Below are 18,346 nucleotides of genomic sequence, written 5' to 3' on the forward strand. Positions count from 1 at the left end.
TTAGTATTCTCATTATAATTATCAGTAGCGTTATTCTTTTTATTCTTATTCTTAGTATTATGTCAAATTGACCCAATGGGACGCCACTCCGGCCTGGCCACGCATGTGCATTGGCAACAACACGCTCCCAGGTCATATTGACCCACTCGGTCATATTGACTCGCTGGGTCAACGGGAGGGTTAAACAAATGCAAAAAACTCAGCACCCAGAATGTATCTGTAATTGGGAGGACAGGCAAGACAGTAGCGGGGGGCAGTGGAGGAGGTGGGAGGGTGAAGTGGATAAAAGGAGGGTGCTGCAGAGTAACAGTACATTGCCAGCGGATCAGGGTCAGGCTGAAGGATGAGTAGGACTCTACTGTGGCTGCTGGCCTCTCTGGCCTTTTTCTCTCTGACTTCTCTGGCTGATGGAGCTCCATTGTAAGTAGACCTCTATTACCTTTAACTCCATGTGCTTTTGCCCTCTGAAACCCAAGCCATTTTTGAGCGTTTTTGCTCCTGTCACATTATTACTCACTGTGAGCTCATTTTGCAAGTCTGGCATCTCAAATTAACAGAAGTGGGAATTGCTCCTTAATGTCTTATGAGCTGTATAACAAAGTTATAATGGCATAAAAAAAAAAAAGAAAAAGGTAAGTTAGATTTATTTGATAATTTATTTAAAAAAAAATAGAAAACAATTGAATAATTTTTGAAGTTGGACATGTTCTATGTGAGTTTTTTATCCACTTAGTGTTTTTTTGGCCTAACTTTGAAGCTTTTTTAAATAATGTTGCAGAATTTTACAGAGACGTATTCAGGGACAGTCAAAATATTTAGAATCCGACGAACAATTACGGTTAAGTGGTTTTTCATTGACAATCTTTTAAACATACTTTTTATAAGTTACAATTTTTCTTGATTGCATTGATGCAGCAGTCAACTCAAACTCCACATTTTTCAAAACAGTTAACACACAGGTTTGTCAGTACATCATAACTGCAGTATATTCACATCAATATCTTTCTCTCTCTCACTGTTGCTCTGCAGGAAGGTGATGTCTGCCCCTAACTTGTTGCGAGTAGGAACAGCAGAAAACATCTTTGTGGAATGTCAAGACTGCACCGGGGAAAACATCCTGGTCAACATCAATGTGATAAACCATCCATACAAAAACACAAAGCTGGCATCCACATCTGTGAACCTTACCAGTGCAAGAAACTTCCAGGAGCTCGGACAAATAACGGTAAGTGAAATACTGTCACGCTGTATATTCATGTTACTGTAACTTGGGTTCATTTTCTAGCACGATCACAAAGAATGTAGATATGAATCCAGAAATGTACATCCTGATCCACATACTGGTTTCAGATCCCTGCTGGAAGCTTCAGTAAGGATCCTACCATAAAGCAGTATGTGTACCTGCAAGCTCAGTTCCCTGACCAACTGCTGGAGAAAGTCGTCTTAGTGTCCTTCCAGTCTGGTTACATCTTCATCCAGACTGACAAGACCCTCTACACCCCCAACAGCAAAGGTGAGTTCAATACTTAGAAGAAACACACTTAGGGCCCTATTTTAACGATGTGAAACGCAAGTATCAAACGTGAAACGCAAGTAGCTTTGTGGGCGGCCGCTGTTGCTATTATACCGGCGGGATAAATGACTCTTGCGCCCGATGCAAATCTAAAATGGGTTGGTCTGAAGTAGCTAGGTGTGGTTTGGGCGTAAGGTGCAATAAACCAATCAGAGCGTCATCTCACATTCCCTTTAAAGCAGGCGTGCTTGTTCCATGGCAGATTGCTATTATGACGGTGGATTTGCCTGGCGCACGCCAGCGGGAGCTGTCTGGGATGCGGCAAAGTAATAAATGCCCGTCTTGACTGTGTGGCGATGTTGCTGCAGCCTCTCGGCGCATCTCCTCAAGTCTGGAGAGGATTGTTGCAGCCATGGAGCATGGGTCTCCAAACGCAACACCTGCTCCTGTTGTGCCCCATCCTCCTCCCCCCACTCCACCAGGAGCGCATCGCGCATTGCCACTCACGGACCAGATCCCGCTGGAGTGTCCAATCCCACCATAGTTCAACATCACGTCTCCTTAAGTCCTCTAATATAACTTACTGGAAAAAAGCTTAGCAACGTGTTGTTGCTGGTGACAAAACCACTGATTATATATATGTACATTCAAGAGATACTGGCATTAAAGACCCGCTGATCGTTGTCTGATTCTCTGAAATGAATGCTGGCATTGCATTGTGGGAAATCGGCTTTGCATGCGCCCAGCTCTGATCATATCGTGTTCTGTCTTACAACATACTGTAATATTTCACCGTTAATAAGACCAAAATAATATTATGAAAATAAAGAAATGCATACTATGATAATATCTACATAGGCTATATGTTGCTAGATGTAGTATTATAGTTTAAAAAATATCAATAAACAACAAAGCAATCCAGCTTCCCTGGCCGAAATAGACCGAAATAATAACATTAAAAGAAATACAATTAAATCATGATAAGATCTGGTGAATAAATGTTGATTAAAACAGCGGTTATTGGGCTAAAAATACCAATAATAGCAAAGCTGTATACATCTTCTCTGTACAGAAATAAACGTGCTGTGATCAGGGAATCCGTGCGTAGCCTAGACCACGGATGATGCCTGTCATTGACCTACATAGGCATCGCATCCGTGGGCCCGTCACGGAATTTTTGGCAAATCTGTGCAACTGCCACAGATTTTGAGTTAAGGGGCTGTGTTCATTTCACAGAATTCTGTAAGACCGGCAGCCTGTACTACGAAGCAAGATCAACATGGCCTGGATCTCTTTCAGTTACCCGGCTTCACCTAACCTAACAACCGCGGTCCCGCATAAGCTGTGTCACAATGCTGGTTATCAACTAGTTCAATCAACCCAGGGTTTCCCAATCCAGGGGCAAGCGTTCACATAAAAGAGGCGGTGTTTGCACAACATGACCAACAGCCGCATATTTTACATAAGAAGAGCAAACTATAATTGTACATAAATATGAAGAACACAGACATGGTTTTATAGGCAAAACGCAATACAGTCGCTGCTTCCTAAAACAGGAGGACAGCTGGCAAAAAAATAGCGGACGCTGTACATGTGTAAATCACAAATAGGCCTATATCACTTCCACATCAATCAGGACCAAGATCTGACCATAATTACACTTGTGCACGTGCTTGTGCTTTCCATAAACTGTCGATGCTTTAGCCTATTATTTCAGTTGCAACCCTGGCAGTGGAAGCGATCGTGAGAGCAAATAAAATATATAAAAACATAATTCAAACCGATGTGCGCATTGGCGACACACGGCTCAAGAAGCCAACAAGCAGCCAATGTAATTCCCTCCCATTAAAATCTATATATTTCATAAAAATACCCATCAGGGAACGTTAACGGGGTTGTCGGTCTCTAAATGTTTTAACTTTTATGAGCGCATCTCTCTCTCTCTCTCTCTCTCTCTCTCTCTGCGCACCTGGCTCTGCCTGATCTTCTTAGAACGGTGACGCTGTTATCAATCGAGTCGGCCTATTGATTGGTCAGTAGGCAGTGCTTTTACACCGGTTGATCTCTGATCTCCAACTTAACCTGCTCCCGACCAGGTTAGGTGTTCAGAATAAGTTACCACGGCGATTGAACCCGGTAACAACTAATCCACCGTCACCGTCACTCTCTCACTAGTTGATAACCAGCATTGTGACACAGCTTATGCGGGACAACGGTTGTTAGGTTAGGTGAAGCCGGGTAACTGAAAGGAATCCAGGCCATGTTGATCTTGCTTCGTAGTACAGGCTGCCGGTCTCACAGAATTGACCGTTCGCAAAAGCAACGCCCCCTAGTTATTGTTACTACGCCCGTCAAACAATTCAGAACCAGACACATAGCCATGGCGGACCAAGTGATGCCTGTTTCTTGTAGAGTAACTAGCGTTGCAGAAGGCTGTAGTCTTGCGCTTAAGTCCCGTGGGAATTCAGTTGTAGCAGGAAAAGGTAAACAGCAGTGTGCAGATCGGAGCTTAATGTGTGAAAAGTGAACAGCGGAGGTGTTCACAAGGGAAGAAGCTTGAAGTAACTATGGAGCTAGAGCTAGCCTTCAGTGGCCCTGTTACTGTACAAGAAACAGGCATAATTTGGCCCGTTTCCATCTAGTTACATAGTCACTGATATGATCATAACCACTACAGTGCTCAAATACCTATTTTTGAGGAGGTAATAAACTTCAAAATGTCGCCGCGAAAGCATAAACTGTCCTCTGGAGGACATCGCCGCGAAAGCATGAACTGTCCTCTGGAGGACATCCACCAGACCAGCGGCCGCCTGTGGATTGTTGTTGGCCACGGCAGGCGAGGGAGGAAGTAGAAGGATGCCCGGTCGGGGCTGCTAGCCTGGCTCAGGAAACTACCACACAATTCGCCACTGCAGAGACTCATATTCACACAAAATGGATATATATATATATGCTACAAATACACATGGAACTGCTGCGTGATGATTATTACCGGAGCCTGGCTGAACACACACACTCATCCCAGACGACAGCTAGCAGCTAAGAGGTATAGGTGAATTTAAACAATGTCTAAGTTGCTAAACGCATCTTGTTGTCATGTAAGGGCCCTGTTCATGTTGCACATTTTAATTGCATTTTGTGTCTGTTAAGAGGCACAAAGGCACTCTTTATCTTATGCCCACAAAACTGCCGTTTTAGCTGAGTGGGAGCTTAGCTTTAGCAGCTCCGTGTTGCTAGCACCGATTCGGCTCGTCTTTTTTGCTATCGACAGTACTCCTATACATATAGCGGTCAAGATTAACGTAAAAATTGCCCGGAGTTCTCGTTTAATCAATGTTCAAAAAGGACAACGTTGAGGTTGTTTGGGGTACGTTTGTACCATAGGCGCATCGTTTCACGATCTTGCTGAAATCGCAATGTTTGACGGGGGTCCTTCTCCTTAGTTACAGTTGCTGAGCTAGGATTGGACGAGGACCGTTCGAGGGCGGGGTTTTGCGAACGGTCAATTCTGTGAAATGAACACAGCCCCTTAACTCAAAATCTGTGGCAGTTTCACAGATTCGCAGAAAATTCCGTGACGGGCCCACGGATGCTATGCCTATGTAGGTCAATGACCGGCATCATCCGTGGTCTAGGCTATGCACAGATTCCCTGATCACAGCACGTTTATTTCTGTACAGAGAAGATGTATACAGCTTTGCTATTATTGGTATTTTTAGCCCAATAACTGCTGTTTTAATCAACATTTATTCACCAGATCTTATCATGGTTTAATTGTATTTCTTTTAATGTTATTATTTCGGTCTATTTCGGCCAGGGAAGCTGGATTGCTTGGTTGTTTATTGATATTTTTTAAACTATAATACTACATCTAGCAACATATAGCCTATGTAGATATTATCATAGTATGCATTTCTTTATTTTCATAATATTATTTTGGTCTTATTACCAGTGAAATATTACAGTATGTTGTAAGACAGAACACGATATGATCAGAGCTGGGCGCATGCAAAGCCGATTTCCCACAATGCAATGCCGGCATTCATTTCAGAGAATCAGACAATGATCAGCGGGTCTTTAACGCCAGTATCTCTTGAATGTACATATATATAATCAGTGGTTTTGTCACCAGCAACAACACGTTGCTAAGCTTTGTTCCAGTAAGTTATGCACCGTAATAACGTTTAAAAAAATCCGCGTGTATATATATATATGGTCCTGGCAGGCTTAAATTGACTTAACAGCGCCACCTGCTGTTGTGGAGTGCGAATTACAGGACATTTGTTAAAAAATGTACTGGCATTTGTGTGTGGATCAGCAAGGCGGAAAATTAGTGTCAAAAGTCATGTGACAGTTTTTCGTACTTGTAGAATTTTTTTTTGTACTTGAAGAATTTTTTTTTTGTACTTGCAGGATTTTTTTTTTGTACTTGAAGGAATTTTTTTTGTACTTGAAAGATTTTAGTTTGTACTTGGAGGATATTTTTTGTCATTGAAGAAATACGTTTCTTTGTATGTGTAAAACATACTGTATTTGTTTGATAGGTAGGTTTCTTATTTGCAGAACAAAATACATTAGTTTGTGAATGATGTTTTGTATTTACAAACCACACTGAGTTTGTTTGTGAATCGTTGGGCATGAGTAAAACACATTTTGTGTGTGTGTGAGGTTTTGGCATGATTCTAACTCTATACTGTACTGTAAAGTGCCTCCTGACCTATCCAAACACCTGAAATGCATTTTTAGTAATATTTTTCCTTGTAATTATGTATGGTTTGCAAAAATTGGAACTTGCTGCGTCGTGTAGATGAGAGAAGCAAAGTGTATACGTTAGCGCATGAACACGCCTCCTCTTTTCGCTGAACCGCCCCCGGGAGCGCAAGTTCATTCCCTAATTTACCGATGTGCGTCTGTGGAGGGAAAAGTCCGCTGTGCGTCGGGTGCAAAATAGGAATGATACATGCATCGGTGTACAAATGCAATTGCGCTGAGTGTAAGATAGGGCCCTTACTCCTTTGTTTTTCCAGAATTGAAACTGTAAATTACAGTAAAATTAATCTCCCTTTTGAAATAAGTGGAATAGTGAGGTCAAAAATAGATACACCGTCCTCCAAACTTCAACAGCAAAATCAACCTCTTCCTTTCTCTGTCAGTTCATTTCAGGATGTTTGCAGTGACGCCCCGTATGGAGCCCGTAGAGAGGGATGCAGAAACTCAAACTGATGCTTCTATTGCCATGGAGGTTATGGAATTGTATTTCATCTTTGATAAGCAAATAATTTAATGTAATATTTTGTAAATAATCAGCTGTAACTGAGAGCATGACGCCTCTTAGTGTGTGAGGTGACATTACAAAATGCTTAACAATAGATAATATTCATACTAATGACCGAAATTAAAATACACATCCACAGTTAACCTTGTGTCTTTGTTAGGTTGTCTGACTCTAGTAAAACATGTCCTACTACTTACTGGAAATGCAAGAAAAATAAATGCAGTGGTCGAGTTGCACATTCCCTCAGTGGAACTCAGAAACTTTTCAAAAATATCTGAAAAAGAGTCAATCTAGACATGGAGAAGGCTGCTGGATTGTAGACAAAGGACATACATAAAATATAGCATGGACTTAAGGCAATTTTTAAACTGGCACTGCTCTCTCTGTGTTCATGTTTGTTTAATATTGTTTATTTTTAGACCCCTGAAGGCATCATCTTACCACTTGATCCAGTCTCTTTGAAATCAGGGATCCACTCTGGAGATTTCAAACTCGCTGAAATTGTCAGGTTAATATTTTATTTTCATTTCATTTCTATACATTCTGTTCTTTAGTGGTGCATTTAGATGTTAACATGGAAAACAGCTGACCTTAATTCAAAACATTAATATCTTAAATCATTTAAGATTATGCAATGCAAATTTCATTACGTTTATGTTATCTTTCTACAATTATTTTCCATGTTACCAATATAGTGTTTGGACAACTGCTAATCCAAAATGATTTATTTCTTTGGTAGAGATATATTAAACATGAAGTCAGAATCCTTCACACATGGCCTGTTTTCTGTGAGGATGTTCTGGGTGTTTGGAGGCAAAGACAAGATAAATACCTTGGAGACCAATGGACTAAAATAATCATCCTAATAATGCAAAACACCGTTCTACAGTATCTATTGTGCAGTTTACTGGCCAACCTGAAAACTTTAAAACAGTTTTCTTCCCTCACCTTTCATGTTTCTGTAATTACTGCTATCTGTATTGTAGCATAAACGTCAAGTATATCTCTAAAATAGCTTCAGATTCACTTTTAGTTTCTAAATAAAAGTGAATGTGAAGCTATTTATATCTTACACAAATTGAGATTGAGATATATTTTTGCTTCATTTGTGTGTGTGTGTGTGTGTGTGTGTGTGTGTGTGTGTGTGTGTGTGTGTGTGTGTGTGCATGTGTGTGTGAGTGTAGTCTCGGAATGTGGAAAGTGGTGGCGAAGTTCAAGAGCAACCCACAGCAGAGCTATTCTGCAAAGTTCGAGGTCAAAGAATATGGTGAGCCCCATGACCTGCACTTTTATTTACTATAACATATTAACGTATTTATATTTAATATTTAAAAAGCTATGACATTCATTCATTTTTTATTTGATTGGACCCACAATAAAACTCCTTTTTATTTTTTCAGTGCTGCCCAGTTTTGAAGTTAAACTGATGCCTGTAAGCTCCTTCTTCTACGTGGACAGTCAAGAGCTCACCGTCAACATCAAAGCTACGTATGTGAAGGTTTTGGTTTTGAGGCTTTAGAGACCTGATTGGGAGATTGATTGCAGGAGAAAATGTTCAGAGGCCTCTTACTCTTTTAGTCCGTTAGTCATGTGATGTTTACTTCATTGTGGGCATAAACTTCTCCCTCTCTTGTGGATTTAGGTATCTGTTTGGTATGAATGTGGATGGGACGGCCTACGTGGTGTTTGGGGTTATGCAAGAGGGTCGAAAGAAGAGCTTTCCAAGTTCTCTTCAGAGAGTGCAGGTGAGCTCATACTTACATGTTTGCTGTTGATTGGTCATTCTGCTGTATGCAGTATACTGTATGTTGTACAAACATACAGCTTGGCCTTTACCAGTGATACAAAATCTGCAAGACTCTAAAACATGAAAAATGTCTAGGATTTCTAAGCTGCCTATCACTATTTCAGTTAATATATTGAGATAGGAATGTAACAATTAAAGTATTTAATATGTTCAGTATGATGCTAGTCTGACAATAATTTACACCTTTAGTATATCTCCATCTGTTCACTAACTGTATTACTGTACCACTGTACTGTATTTCAAGATGCATTTTTCTTTTATGTCACATTAGATAGAGGGAGGTATTGGAGTGGTCAAACTGAAGAGAGAGCACATCACACAGACCTACCCAAACATCCTTGAACTGGTGGGGAGTTCCATATATGTAGCTGTCAGTGTGCTGACAGAGAGCGGTAAGAAAGAGAGACTGTGGGCCCTATTTTAACGATCTGAAACGCAAGTATGAAATGCCAAACGCAAGTAGCTTTGTGGGCGGATCTCGGTATTATGCCGGCGGGATAAATGACTCTTGCGCCCGACGCAAATCTTAAATGGGTTGGTCTGAAGTAGCTAGGTGTGGTTTGGAAATAACCAATCAGAGCGTCATCTCACATTCCCTTTAAGAGCAGGCGCTCTTGTTCCATGGCGGACTGCTATTATGACGGCGGATTTGCCTGGCGCATGCCAGCGGGAGCTGTCCGGGATGCGGCAAAGTAATAAATGCCCGTCTTGGCCGGGGGGCGATGTTGCTGCGGCCTCTCGGGCGTATCACCTCAAGTCTGGAGAGGATTGCTGCAGCCATGGAGCGTGGGCCTCCAAACGCACCACCTGCACCTGTTGTGCCCCTTCCTCCTCTCCCCACTCCATCTCCGTCCACCCGCAGGAGCACATCGCGCATTAGGCTACTCCATATTCACCAGATTCCGCTGGAGTGTCCAATCCCACCGTAGTTCAACATCACGTCTCCTTAAGTCCTCTAATATTTCCTCATTTATGTCATCAACACATCCACGATTCATGGAAATGTTGTGTAAAACACAAGCCACAAAGAATGCTGCGACTTTTTGAGGACTGTACTGTAAAGTGCCTCCTGATCTATCCAAACACCTGAAGCGCATTTTCAGTAATATTTTTCTTTGTAATTATGTATGGTTTTCAAAAATGGGATCTGTTGTAAATGAGAGAAGTGTATGCGCGTTGTGCACACGCTACATTATGGCCAATCATTCGTCCCTAAAATAGCATCTGAATAACGCAATACTGACTTTAGAGTAGCGCCACTGACTTTAGAGCAGGTTTTTCCTGGTCAGTGGCGGAATTGTTTTCTGAAACTGCAGAATAGCACCAAGTAACGTTTGCGCCGGAACACGCCTCCTCTTTTGCTGAACCGCCCCCTGGAGTGCAAATACATTCCCTAATTTACCGACGTGCGTCTGTGGAGGGAAAAGTCCGCTGTGCGTCGGGTGCAAAATAGGAACGATACATGCGTCGGTGTACAAAGGCAATTGCGCTGAGTGCAAGATAGGGCCCTGTGTGTTTGTGCTTGTTCACTATGTTTGATCATATGTGGGTTAAATTAACTATCATTTTATTTTTATTTTAGCAACCTGGGGATCACCTTTTGAACCATGCACTAGTTGCTCTTTGGCTAATAATAATAATTTCCCAAACAAGAACGAGAGGAAAAAAAATAAAATACAGATATCAGGATATGTTGTTCTGTATAAGTTAATCTAAAAGAAAGTAAACAGATGTTGAAATCAGTTTTGTGTTTCTGCATTCATTCACAGGTGGTGAAATGGTGGAAGCGGAGTTGAGAAGTATCCAGATTGTTACATCACCTTACACTATCACCTTTAAGAAAACGCCCAAATATTTCAAACCAGGAATGTCCTTCGATGTTACGGTAAATGACTTATTTAGATTCATATATTTATATATTAACTATTTTTATATTTCTACTTAAATAAGAAAAATCCTTTACAGAAACAATTAATTACTAAATACAGTTACTCTAAAAACACAGATACAAACACAGATGGCGGTTCATTCTAAATATAAAAGTTACAAAACTGATTTAAATGAAATATTTTCATCTGTCATGGATTTTCATTATGAATCAAATATTTTCTCAAACAGGTGAGATTCCAGAGAAAAAGAAAAATTCACCCGTTTGGGTCACTATATACTATCTACTTTAAATCAAAATATGCAGGACACAGCTAGTGCTGTTGCAGATAAAATAATCTCATATCATGAGTCAACTTAATATATTTTATTATGACATTTTTCTGATTGTTCAGCTGTTTGTGTCTCTGATGGCAGGTTGAAGTTGTGAATCCTGACGGCACTCCGGCAAAAGGTGTTGCGGTGGTGGTCGACCCGGGCCATGTGCAGGCTTTAACCGCAGCCAACGGCATGGCAAAGATTACAGTCAATGCAGGTGCAAGTCTGGCAATCACCGTAAGTTTCTATTTTTTATGTATATTTTTTGCATTACAACCCGATAAGAAAATGGAAGCTTAAAGGGTAATTCAGTATTTTTCACACTGGACCCAATCTTCCCATGCATTGATATCTAAGTAATCTCGCTTTAAGGAAACAGACATCGGCGAAAATACATGCATCCGGCGGAATTTCCTGCAGAATCGGAGCAATCCCGGAATTGGAATGTCGAGGATATAGACTAATATCTGAGTGACTAGTGTGAACAAAAATCTTAAAAATTGGTCCAGTAATAAGCGAGAATGCTTTAACCGGCAGCCACAATAGGGCTGCAAAGGTCCTATGACATGCTGCTTTTTGGATACTTTATATAGGCATTAGTGGTCCCCTAATACTGTATCTGAAGTCTCTTTGCAGAAATTCAGCCTTGGTGCAGAATTACAGCCACTAGAGCTAGTCCCACAATGAGCTTTCCTTAGGATGTGCCATTTCTGTGTCTGTAGCTTTAAATGCTATTGAGGAGGAGAGAGGGAGGCAAGGTGGAGGTTGGGAGGTGTGGCCTTGACCAACTGCAACTTTGCTTGTTTGAAAGCCATGATGTCTCTCTCTTTCTCATGGGCGTGCCAAATTCTCTGGGCGGTCAAAGCAGAGAAAGGGGAGGTAACCTTGCTCCCTTATGACCTCATAAGGAGCAAGATTCCAGATCGGCCCATCTGAGCTTTAATTTTCTCAAAGGCAGAGCAGGATACCTAGGGCTCGGTTTACACCTATCGCCATTTCTAGCCACTGGGGGACCATAGGCAGGCTGCGGGAATGCATATTAATGTTAAAAAACCTCATAAAGTGAAATTTTCATGCCATGTGACCTTTAAAGCGTGCCATTAATTTCCATCCACTAAAAGTGCTGGTTTTGCCATTGACATGCTCAGATTGTCATTCTAAGTATCTGACAACATTATGGTAAGGATCCCTACAGAGATAGACATCTTTGTTAAAGGTCCAATGTGTGGGAATTTCTCCCATCTAACGTTGAGATCATATATCGCAATCAACTCTCTCGCGCGACGCAGTTCAAAGTACCTTTTACAGCTACGGCAGCCTTCACGCTTTTTTCTGATGACGCCGGTCTCTTGCTCTTTTCAATATCCTTTTTCTTTTCCTGAAATTTGGATTTTGAATACATGTGGTCCTCCATGTTCCCTTCTTCAAACTTGCTGGGGACGGGAAGTGACGATACCCATTAGCAGCACCTGTGAGTTTATCACGTGACAGCGAAAATGCGAAAAGCGGAGCAGTATGTCCTGTATGTCCCTTAACGGATAACGTATTTCAAGATGGCGCATGAATGTGGAGCATCTACCCCAGTTCATGCAAATGCAAATGTAAAATTTCAAGCTAATAGGAGTACTTGGAATTGATGGTGGTGGTAAATATGCATGAAAAGGACAAGTTTGTGAATGGGCAACACAGATTTTGAGAATGAACAACTATAAACCTTACACATTGGACCTTTAAAGAGAAAGGTCCTTTTTGTTTACCCAGATACAGACACGATATTGCCATCACCAAACTCACCAGATTCTATTTAAATAATCAATACTTTTAGCTAGCGTGTATAGATCCAGCATATTTTCATATTTAAATGGTGAATTAGGGGGTGATTTCAGCCGAACCAGAGTGGTGATGGTTGGAACGGTGGAAAGACAAACAAAGACAGCTTTTGAGTTTTGTTTTATTTTATTTCTGTCAACTTTGAATGAAGTATGTTTTACGATGATAAAATTACTGTTAAATTCAGTCTGGTGGGTTTGGTGATTAAATTATATTGGCAAAAGGTTGAACAAAACACAGTCAGGTCAGTAACATGCAGCTCCTCAGTGCAAATAGTCATAAGACCAAGTGTAAAAACAAGGTCCTAAGTATGACCAATAACGGGTGTGTGGGACCAGACACATGTTGGATAAAATTAAAAGACTTAGTGACATTGAGAAAATCAGCAACAAAGGGGCAAGACATGTCATCAAAATAAGATATCGCCAACCATAACCACTTTTTCCAACCCAATAATAGAGGTTAAAAAATCTCAGAATTCAGACATAAACTAACTTTTTGAACCAGGGGTTAATTAAAATACAATAAAACCGGTTTTAACGACCGACTTTTGTCACCTGCAGTTCAAATGAGTATTCCATGCTCCTTTTCAAAGTCTCAGTCAGCAAGACGAAATCAAGACATTTATCAGTAAATAATCCATTTAGAATAAAATACTTTTTAGTGATGGAGGCACAGACCCACTAAGACACAGCAGAGGCTCGGGCTAGGCGGTGCAGATTATTGGAAACTGATCCGCCGCACAATATGGAAAGTTTCCCTGGGAGAGATGGCCTTACTGTTACAATAGTGTGTGTATGGGAATAAAACATAGATTGTGTTATTTCCAGCGCTCAGGTATGGCTGGAAGAGGGTCACATGAATACGTCAGCTGTTTGGGTGGAGTTAGCAACTCTTTCAACTGCATGGCTTCCAGGAAGAAGTGGAAATGTCTACCTGGGTGATCTAGCACGTCTACCTCTACCTAATCAAGTAGAGCTGTCCCCCAGCTTTGCAGCTCTATGCTGATTTTAAGATTTCATAGCTAATTTTCTTGGTTCTGCTGCTCACATATTTATTGTAGAGTATGTGAATGGTGAAGATACTGTAGTTGAGCATCTTCAAGCAAGACCAAGATATCTTTCTCCAAAACAGAGCTAAAAGGAAAGCAAATATTGGCAAAGCATTAATGCTAATGTTCTGTGTCTGAAGATGTTGAAAGTAGGCCTACGTGTTTGCCACAACAGCTTTTTTAAGCCAATGATGCAATAATTGCGACCACGGATGTTAATTTTATTCTTCCCCATGGTGGCCAAAAATCTAATAATGCAGCTGTAAGTAACAAACTGAGTTGAGTTGTAGTTTGAGCTGATGCTTATTGGATGTTAATTTAAGGTGTCTTTCCTAGAAAAACACTCTTTACCTTGCTCAATTAAATGTCAATATTTAATACAGCAATGCAAAGAAACGAAACAATGAAGCATACCAACGGCCAGTGTTATGTTGTACTGTCAAGCTATTGTATGAAAATGATGTCTTCTTGTTAGTCCATTAAGTGTTTTTTTATTGATAGGCTACTGCCAGGCAAGGTCTTCCTAGGATAGGATAGTCTTGAGACTTTTTAATATATTATTTAATCATCTGTTTGTGTATGCTTACCTGTGCGTGTCGTTAATTGCAGGCAAAGACCAATGATCCTCATATTTCAAATGAAAAGCAAGCATCAGCCACCATGGTAGCTCTCCCATATACCACTCAAAGCAACAGCTACATTCACATAGGTAAGGGACATCCTGAAATAACATTAGATGTTGAAAAAAAGGTTGTGGAATTGGTAGTATGCACCATGCACTACATCTTTTCAGTGTCCAACACTCATCACAACATGTCACATTTGCAGGTGTGGATACAGCTGAGCTGGAATTAGGAGACAACCTCAAAATCAGCCTCATCCTCAAGAGGCAGGAAAATCAAGACAATGACATCACCTACCTGGTGAGAGATGTTTTACACCTGCATGTGTGCATATATAACTTTTTTCTGTTGCATCCCACACCTGTGTAGTCTATACATGTCGGATAAGAACTGATATTATCTATGTCCATAGATCCTAAGCAAAGGTCAACTGGTAAAAAATGGGCGTTATAAGACAACAAGAGGCCAAATATTGATTCCCCTTACAGTCACTGTTACCAAAGAAATGCTGCCATCGTTCCGCATCGTAGCCTACTACCACACAGATGGCAATGAAGTGGTATCAGACTCTGTCTGGGTGGATGTAAAGGACTCCTGCATGGGCTCGGTGAGACACAGATAGTAAGATTTATTATATGTAGTCTAACTGCTTTAACGTTGCCTCATTCATTGACCTCCCCTTCACATTTAGTTGAGGCTGGAATCATCCAATCCCGCTCCATCCTATGAGCCTCGCAGGTCGTTTGGTCTTAAGGTCACTGGAGACCCAGGGGCCACAGTGGGACTGGTGGCAGTTGACAAAGGCGTCTATGTCCTAAACAACAAGCACCGTCTCACCCAGAAAAAGGTAATTTGTTAATTTTATATTTAACAAATATAATGTGTGACAGTGATTTAACTTATAAAAATATATATGTATAAAAAATGACACATTAACTTTCATGTTTGTTAGCGTTTGGATTAAAATATCATCCAGTATAAATTTGTCCTGCAGTAAATACATTGCATGTAAATACATTGCATCACTATTTACGTTGCATGTGTAAATGTGTCTCGTAAATGTGTTCAATGCCATATCAGAACTGTCATGTGAGTTTATAGATATGTGTTTAAGAGACTCCGTAGTGTAAGGAAGAGGATTAGGGCCAAATGTGAAAAATGTATTTGAGTTCTTAGATTAAAGTTTTTTTCTCAGAATTCTGACTTTATTCTAAAACAAAAACATACATGGCAGTTCTGATATGACATTAAACACATTTACGAGACACATTTACACATGCAATGTAAATACTGTAGGACAAATTTATACTGGATATCATATATAATTATACTCTAATAAGTCTAAAATGGTTATTTATTGGTTATTATTCTAAAAGTTATTACTGTGCACTATGCACTCCCGTTTTCTCTCCTGCTCTGACCTCAACGATTAACTAGAGCTGCATCGCATGGCTGTTATTTGATAGCTCCAAAAAAGTTCTAATAAGGGAAGAATTTCAACTCTCTCGTTACTTCCGGCTTCTGAACTTGTTGCAGTTCCACTCTTGTTCCATATAGGCACAAGAGTGCAGAATTAATGGGAATCTATGGAGCTATACCTCTCAAAATCCACTTTTCTCAGGCTATTATTTTTCGACAAGTAATTTGAATGTTGCATTCGAAAGGGGAGACTAAGAAAATACACACTGCTGGGTGTTAGATTTTTTTAAATATGCTTTTTTGTTCTAAAAGGCCTTTTAAAATGTCAATGACGTCATACACATATACGGCCTGAGATACTGCTTTACAGCAAGCTCTGAGTCATTTCCTTTGCTCTGAGTCACTTCCTTTTATCTCCCGCATCGACAACACAGCTGACAGGTTAGGCTCTCCCTGTCAATACACTCTAGAAATAGGTTTGCTAATGTTTTAAAGACCACCCCAAAATATTCACTCTGACATTCTGGTTCCACTTGGGATGCCGTCAAGCGGGACCTCTGGTCTTAATCAGTCCTTCACTGACCAATCAGCAGAATTAGCAGAATGCTAGCATGCTATGGGCAACAATGACTCAACCTGTAAGAAATCGAAAGGACATAAGTACTCGTTCATTCAACTTTCGACCTATAATCCATGCTGAACTTGCAACAACTACAATCAAATCTGAAATTTCTCAACGACAATCAGGCGAAAGAGACAAATTTAGCCATCTAGCTCCAGAGAGTCCCATTCATTTTGCACTCGCCTGCAATCACCCCCAGTGGAACTCTGGTGGAACTGCAACCAAATTCGCTACAATGAGACTGAATAGGGAGTGGAAAGGCTTTCCGTTGACCGGCTTTGATAGCTCCTCGGTCCTCGGCTGAACTGGAAGTTGTTCTGTCCCTCCTCGGTGAAGGCCGTCTCAATGCTCTCACTTCTGCCCCGAGTCATGCAGTTGAAGGAGTTGCTAACATCGCCCAAACAGCTGACGGATTCATGTGATGTCTCATCCCTCTACAACACATTTGCTCGTTGCCTCTCTCCTCTGATGATTTCCTCGCGTCTCTCCTGCGCCGCCTCGGTGAAATGGACTAAGACGTGAGGAAGGGAAGCAAGTGGAGGAGTCGGGGATGCAATTACAGGGCTATGGGATGCACCTCCAGGTGGGCGTGGTCAGCTCTTGCTCAGCTCATGATCAAAGCCACTCTCACTGCTACGGAGAAAGATTAGGGCCACAAAATGTTTATAAACTTAAAAAAACATTTTGTGGCCCTAATCTGTAGTAGTCAGAGTGGCTTTCAACAATCAAATGTGTTTTAGAGCAACCCAGTCTCACTCAAAAGCGTACAAATAACACGGGTTTAAAAAACGTGCAATGTGTACGCCAAAGTCAAATAGTGCGTCTAGTAGATACGTGGAGCGCTCCAATTACAGTAAGGGACACCGGTGCGTTTTATACGCGCACGCGCCCGGTGCATTTTATATGCACGCGGCTCGCGTTGCCACGTTGTGTGTTATTGAGAGAACAGCGTCACACAAAAAACAAAAAGAAAAAAATGGCTGGGTTTAGGAAAAGAATGCAGGGAAAGGCTTTAGTAACACAAAAAGTTCAAAAAAACGTATAGAAGGGTTAAAAAAAACAGTCCACGCACAAAAACACCGTACACAAAAAACAGCGCGCTACAAAAGCGCTGAAAATCGCCACACGCGGGACACAAACCCTGATCTCCCACGTGAACCTCCTGTGTTTTACCCATCCGCCACTCCAACCAACCTCCTTACGTGGTCCTGCGTCCCTTTATACTATAAACGCACCGGTCTCCATTACTGTAAGTGGAGCGCTCCATGTATCTACTGCGCGTACATTACTCGCATTTTACTTACACATTGCACGTATTTTCAAAGTGCAAACCCGTGTTATTTGTACGCTTTTCAGTGAGAGTGGGCTGTTTAGAGGGATGAGACATCCTTTCCTCTGAAGCATCACATGAATCCATCAGCTGTTTGGGCGGAGTTAGCAACTCATGAGATGCAGCTCTAGTTAATCACCGGGGTCAGAGCACGAGAGAAAACGGAAGTGAATAGTGGACAGTAATAATTTGTGGAGGATTGAGTTTAACAGTTTACAGCTAGTTTTGTTTTACCTGTAGATTACCTGTGTGCGTAAATTATACTAAAGTAATTGCCTTTATTATTTCCCTTTGTCTTCATGTGTGGATTTATATGACCACAGGTTTAAATGTTCATCAGAAAGCTTTAAGTTTTGAGCTAAACTTGTTAAAGATGATGCTTGTGTTAAAATGTTAGAAGGTTACAGTTTATAGTTCATATATTGCAGTAGCCTTACTGAAATGTTACACAGATATGTGTACTTTCTTCATTTAAGTGACTGCTTATTTTGGAGTAATCAATGTTTTTTTTTTTGGTGTCATAGAGCAGAGTGATATATGAAATTATTTCTAGATCATTGCTGTGGCAGTGTTTCATTCAGTTTAGTGTGTTTAATGTTTATTATATCCAAGATACTGAATATACAACTGTATATTTAGGGACACACAACACATTAGTAAATGAAGGGTAT

The 18,346-nt window shown here is 40.8% G+C and overlaps 1 protein-coding gene across 1 annotated transcript in view; it reads left to right on the top strand.

The window, feature by feature from the left end:
- The first annotated feature begins 321 nt into the window (after positions 1-321).
- Positions 322-18,346, top strand: part of LOC120560388 (complement C3-like) — a 45,472-nt gene continuing 27,447 nt past the window's right edge. The window contains exons 1-15 of the mRNA XM_039803248.1: positions 322-420; positions 1,030-1,225; positions 1,351-1,513; positions 6,667-6,755; positions 7,208-7,296; positions 7,973-8,055; positions 8,189-8,276; positions 8,431-8,533; positions 8,867-8,987; positions 10,365-10,480; positions 10,900-11,037; positions 14,291-14,390; positions 14,510-14,604; positions 14,717-14,911; positions 14,996-15,151. Of these exons, the coding sequence (XP_039659182.1) occupies positions 344-420; positions 1,030-1,225; positions 1,351-1,513; positions 6,667-6,755; positions 7,208-7,296; positions 7,973-8,055; positions 8,189-8,276; positions 8,431-8,533; positions 8,867-8,987; positions 10,365-10,480; positions 10,900-11,037; positions 14,291-14,390; positions 14,510-14,604; positions 14,717-14,911; positions 14,996-15,151 (1,809 nt within the window). The 5' untranslated portion in view covers positions 322-343. The remainder of the gene's footprint in view (positions 421-1,029; positions 1,226-1,350; positions 1,514-6,666; positions 6,756-7,207; positions 7,297-7,972; positions 8,056-8,188; positions 8,277-8,430; positions 8,534-8,866; positions 8,988-10,364; positions 10,481-10,899; positions 11,038-14,290; positions 14,391-14,509; positions 14,605-14,716; positions 14,912-14,995; positions 15,152-18,346) is intronic.

Source organism: Perca fluviatilis, chromosome 1 (assembly GCF_010015445.1).
Source record: "Perca fluviatilis chromosome 1, GENO_Pfluv_1.0, whole genome shotgun sequence".
NCBI classification, from domain to species: Eukaryota; Metazoa; Chordata; class Actinopteri; order Perciformes; family Percidae; genus Perca; species Perca fluviatilis.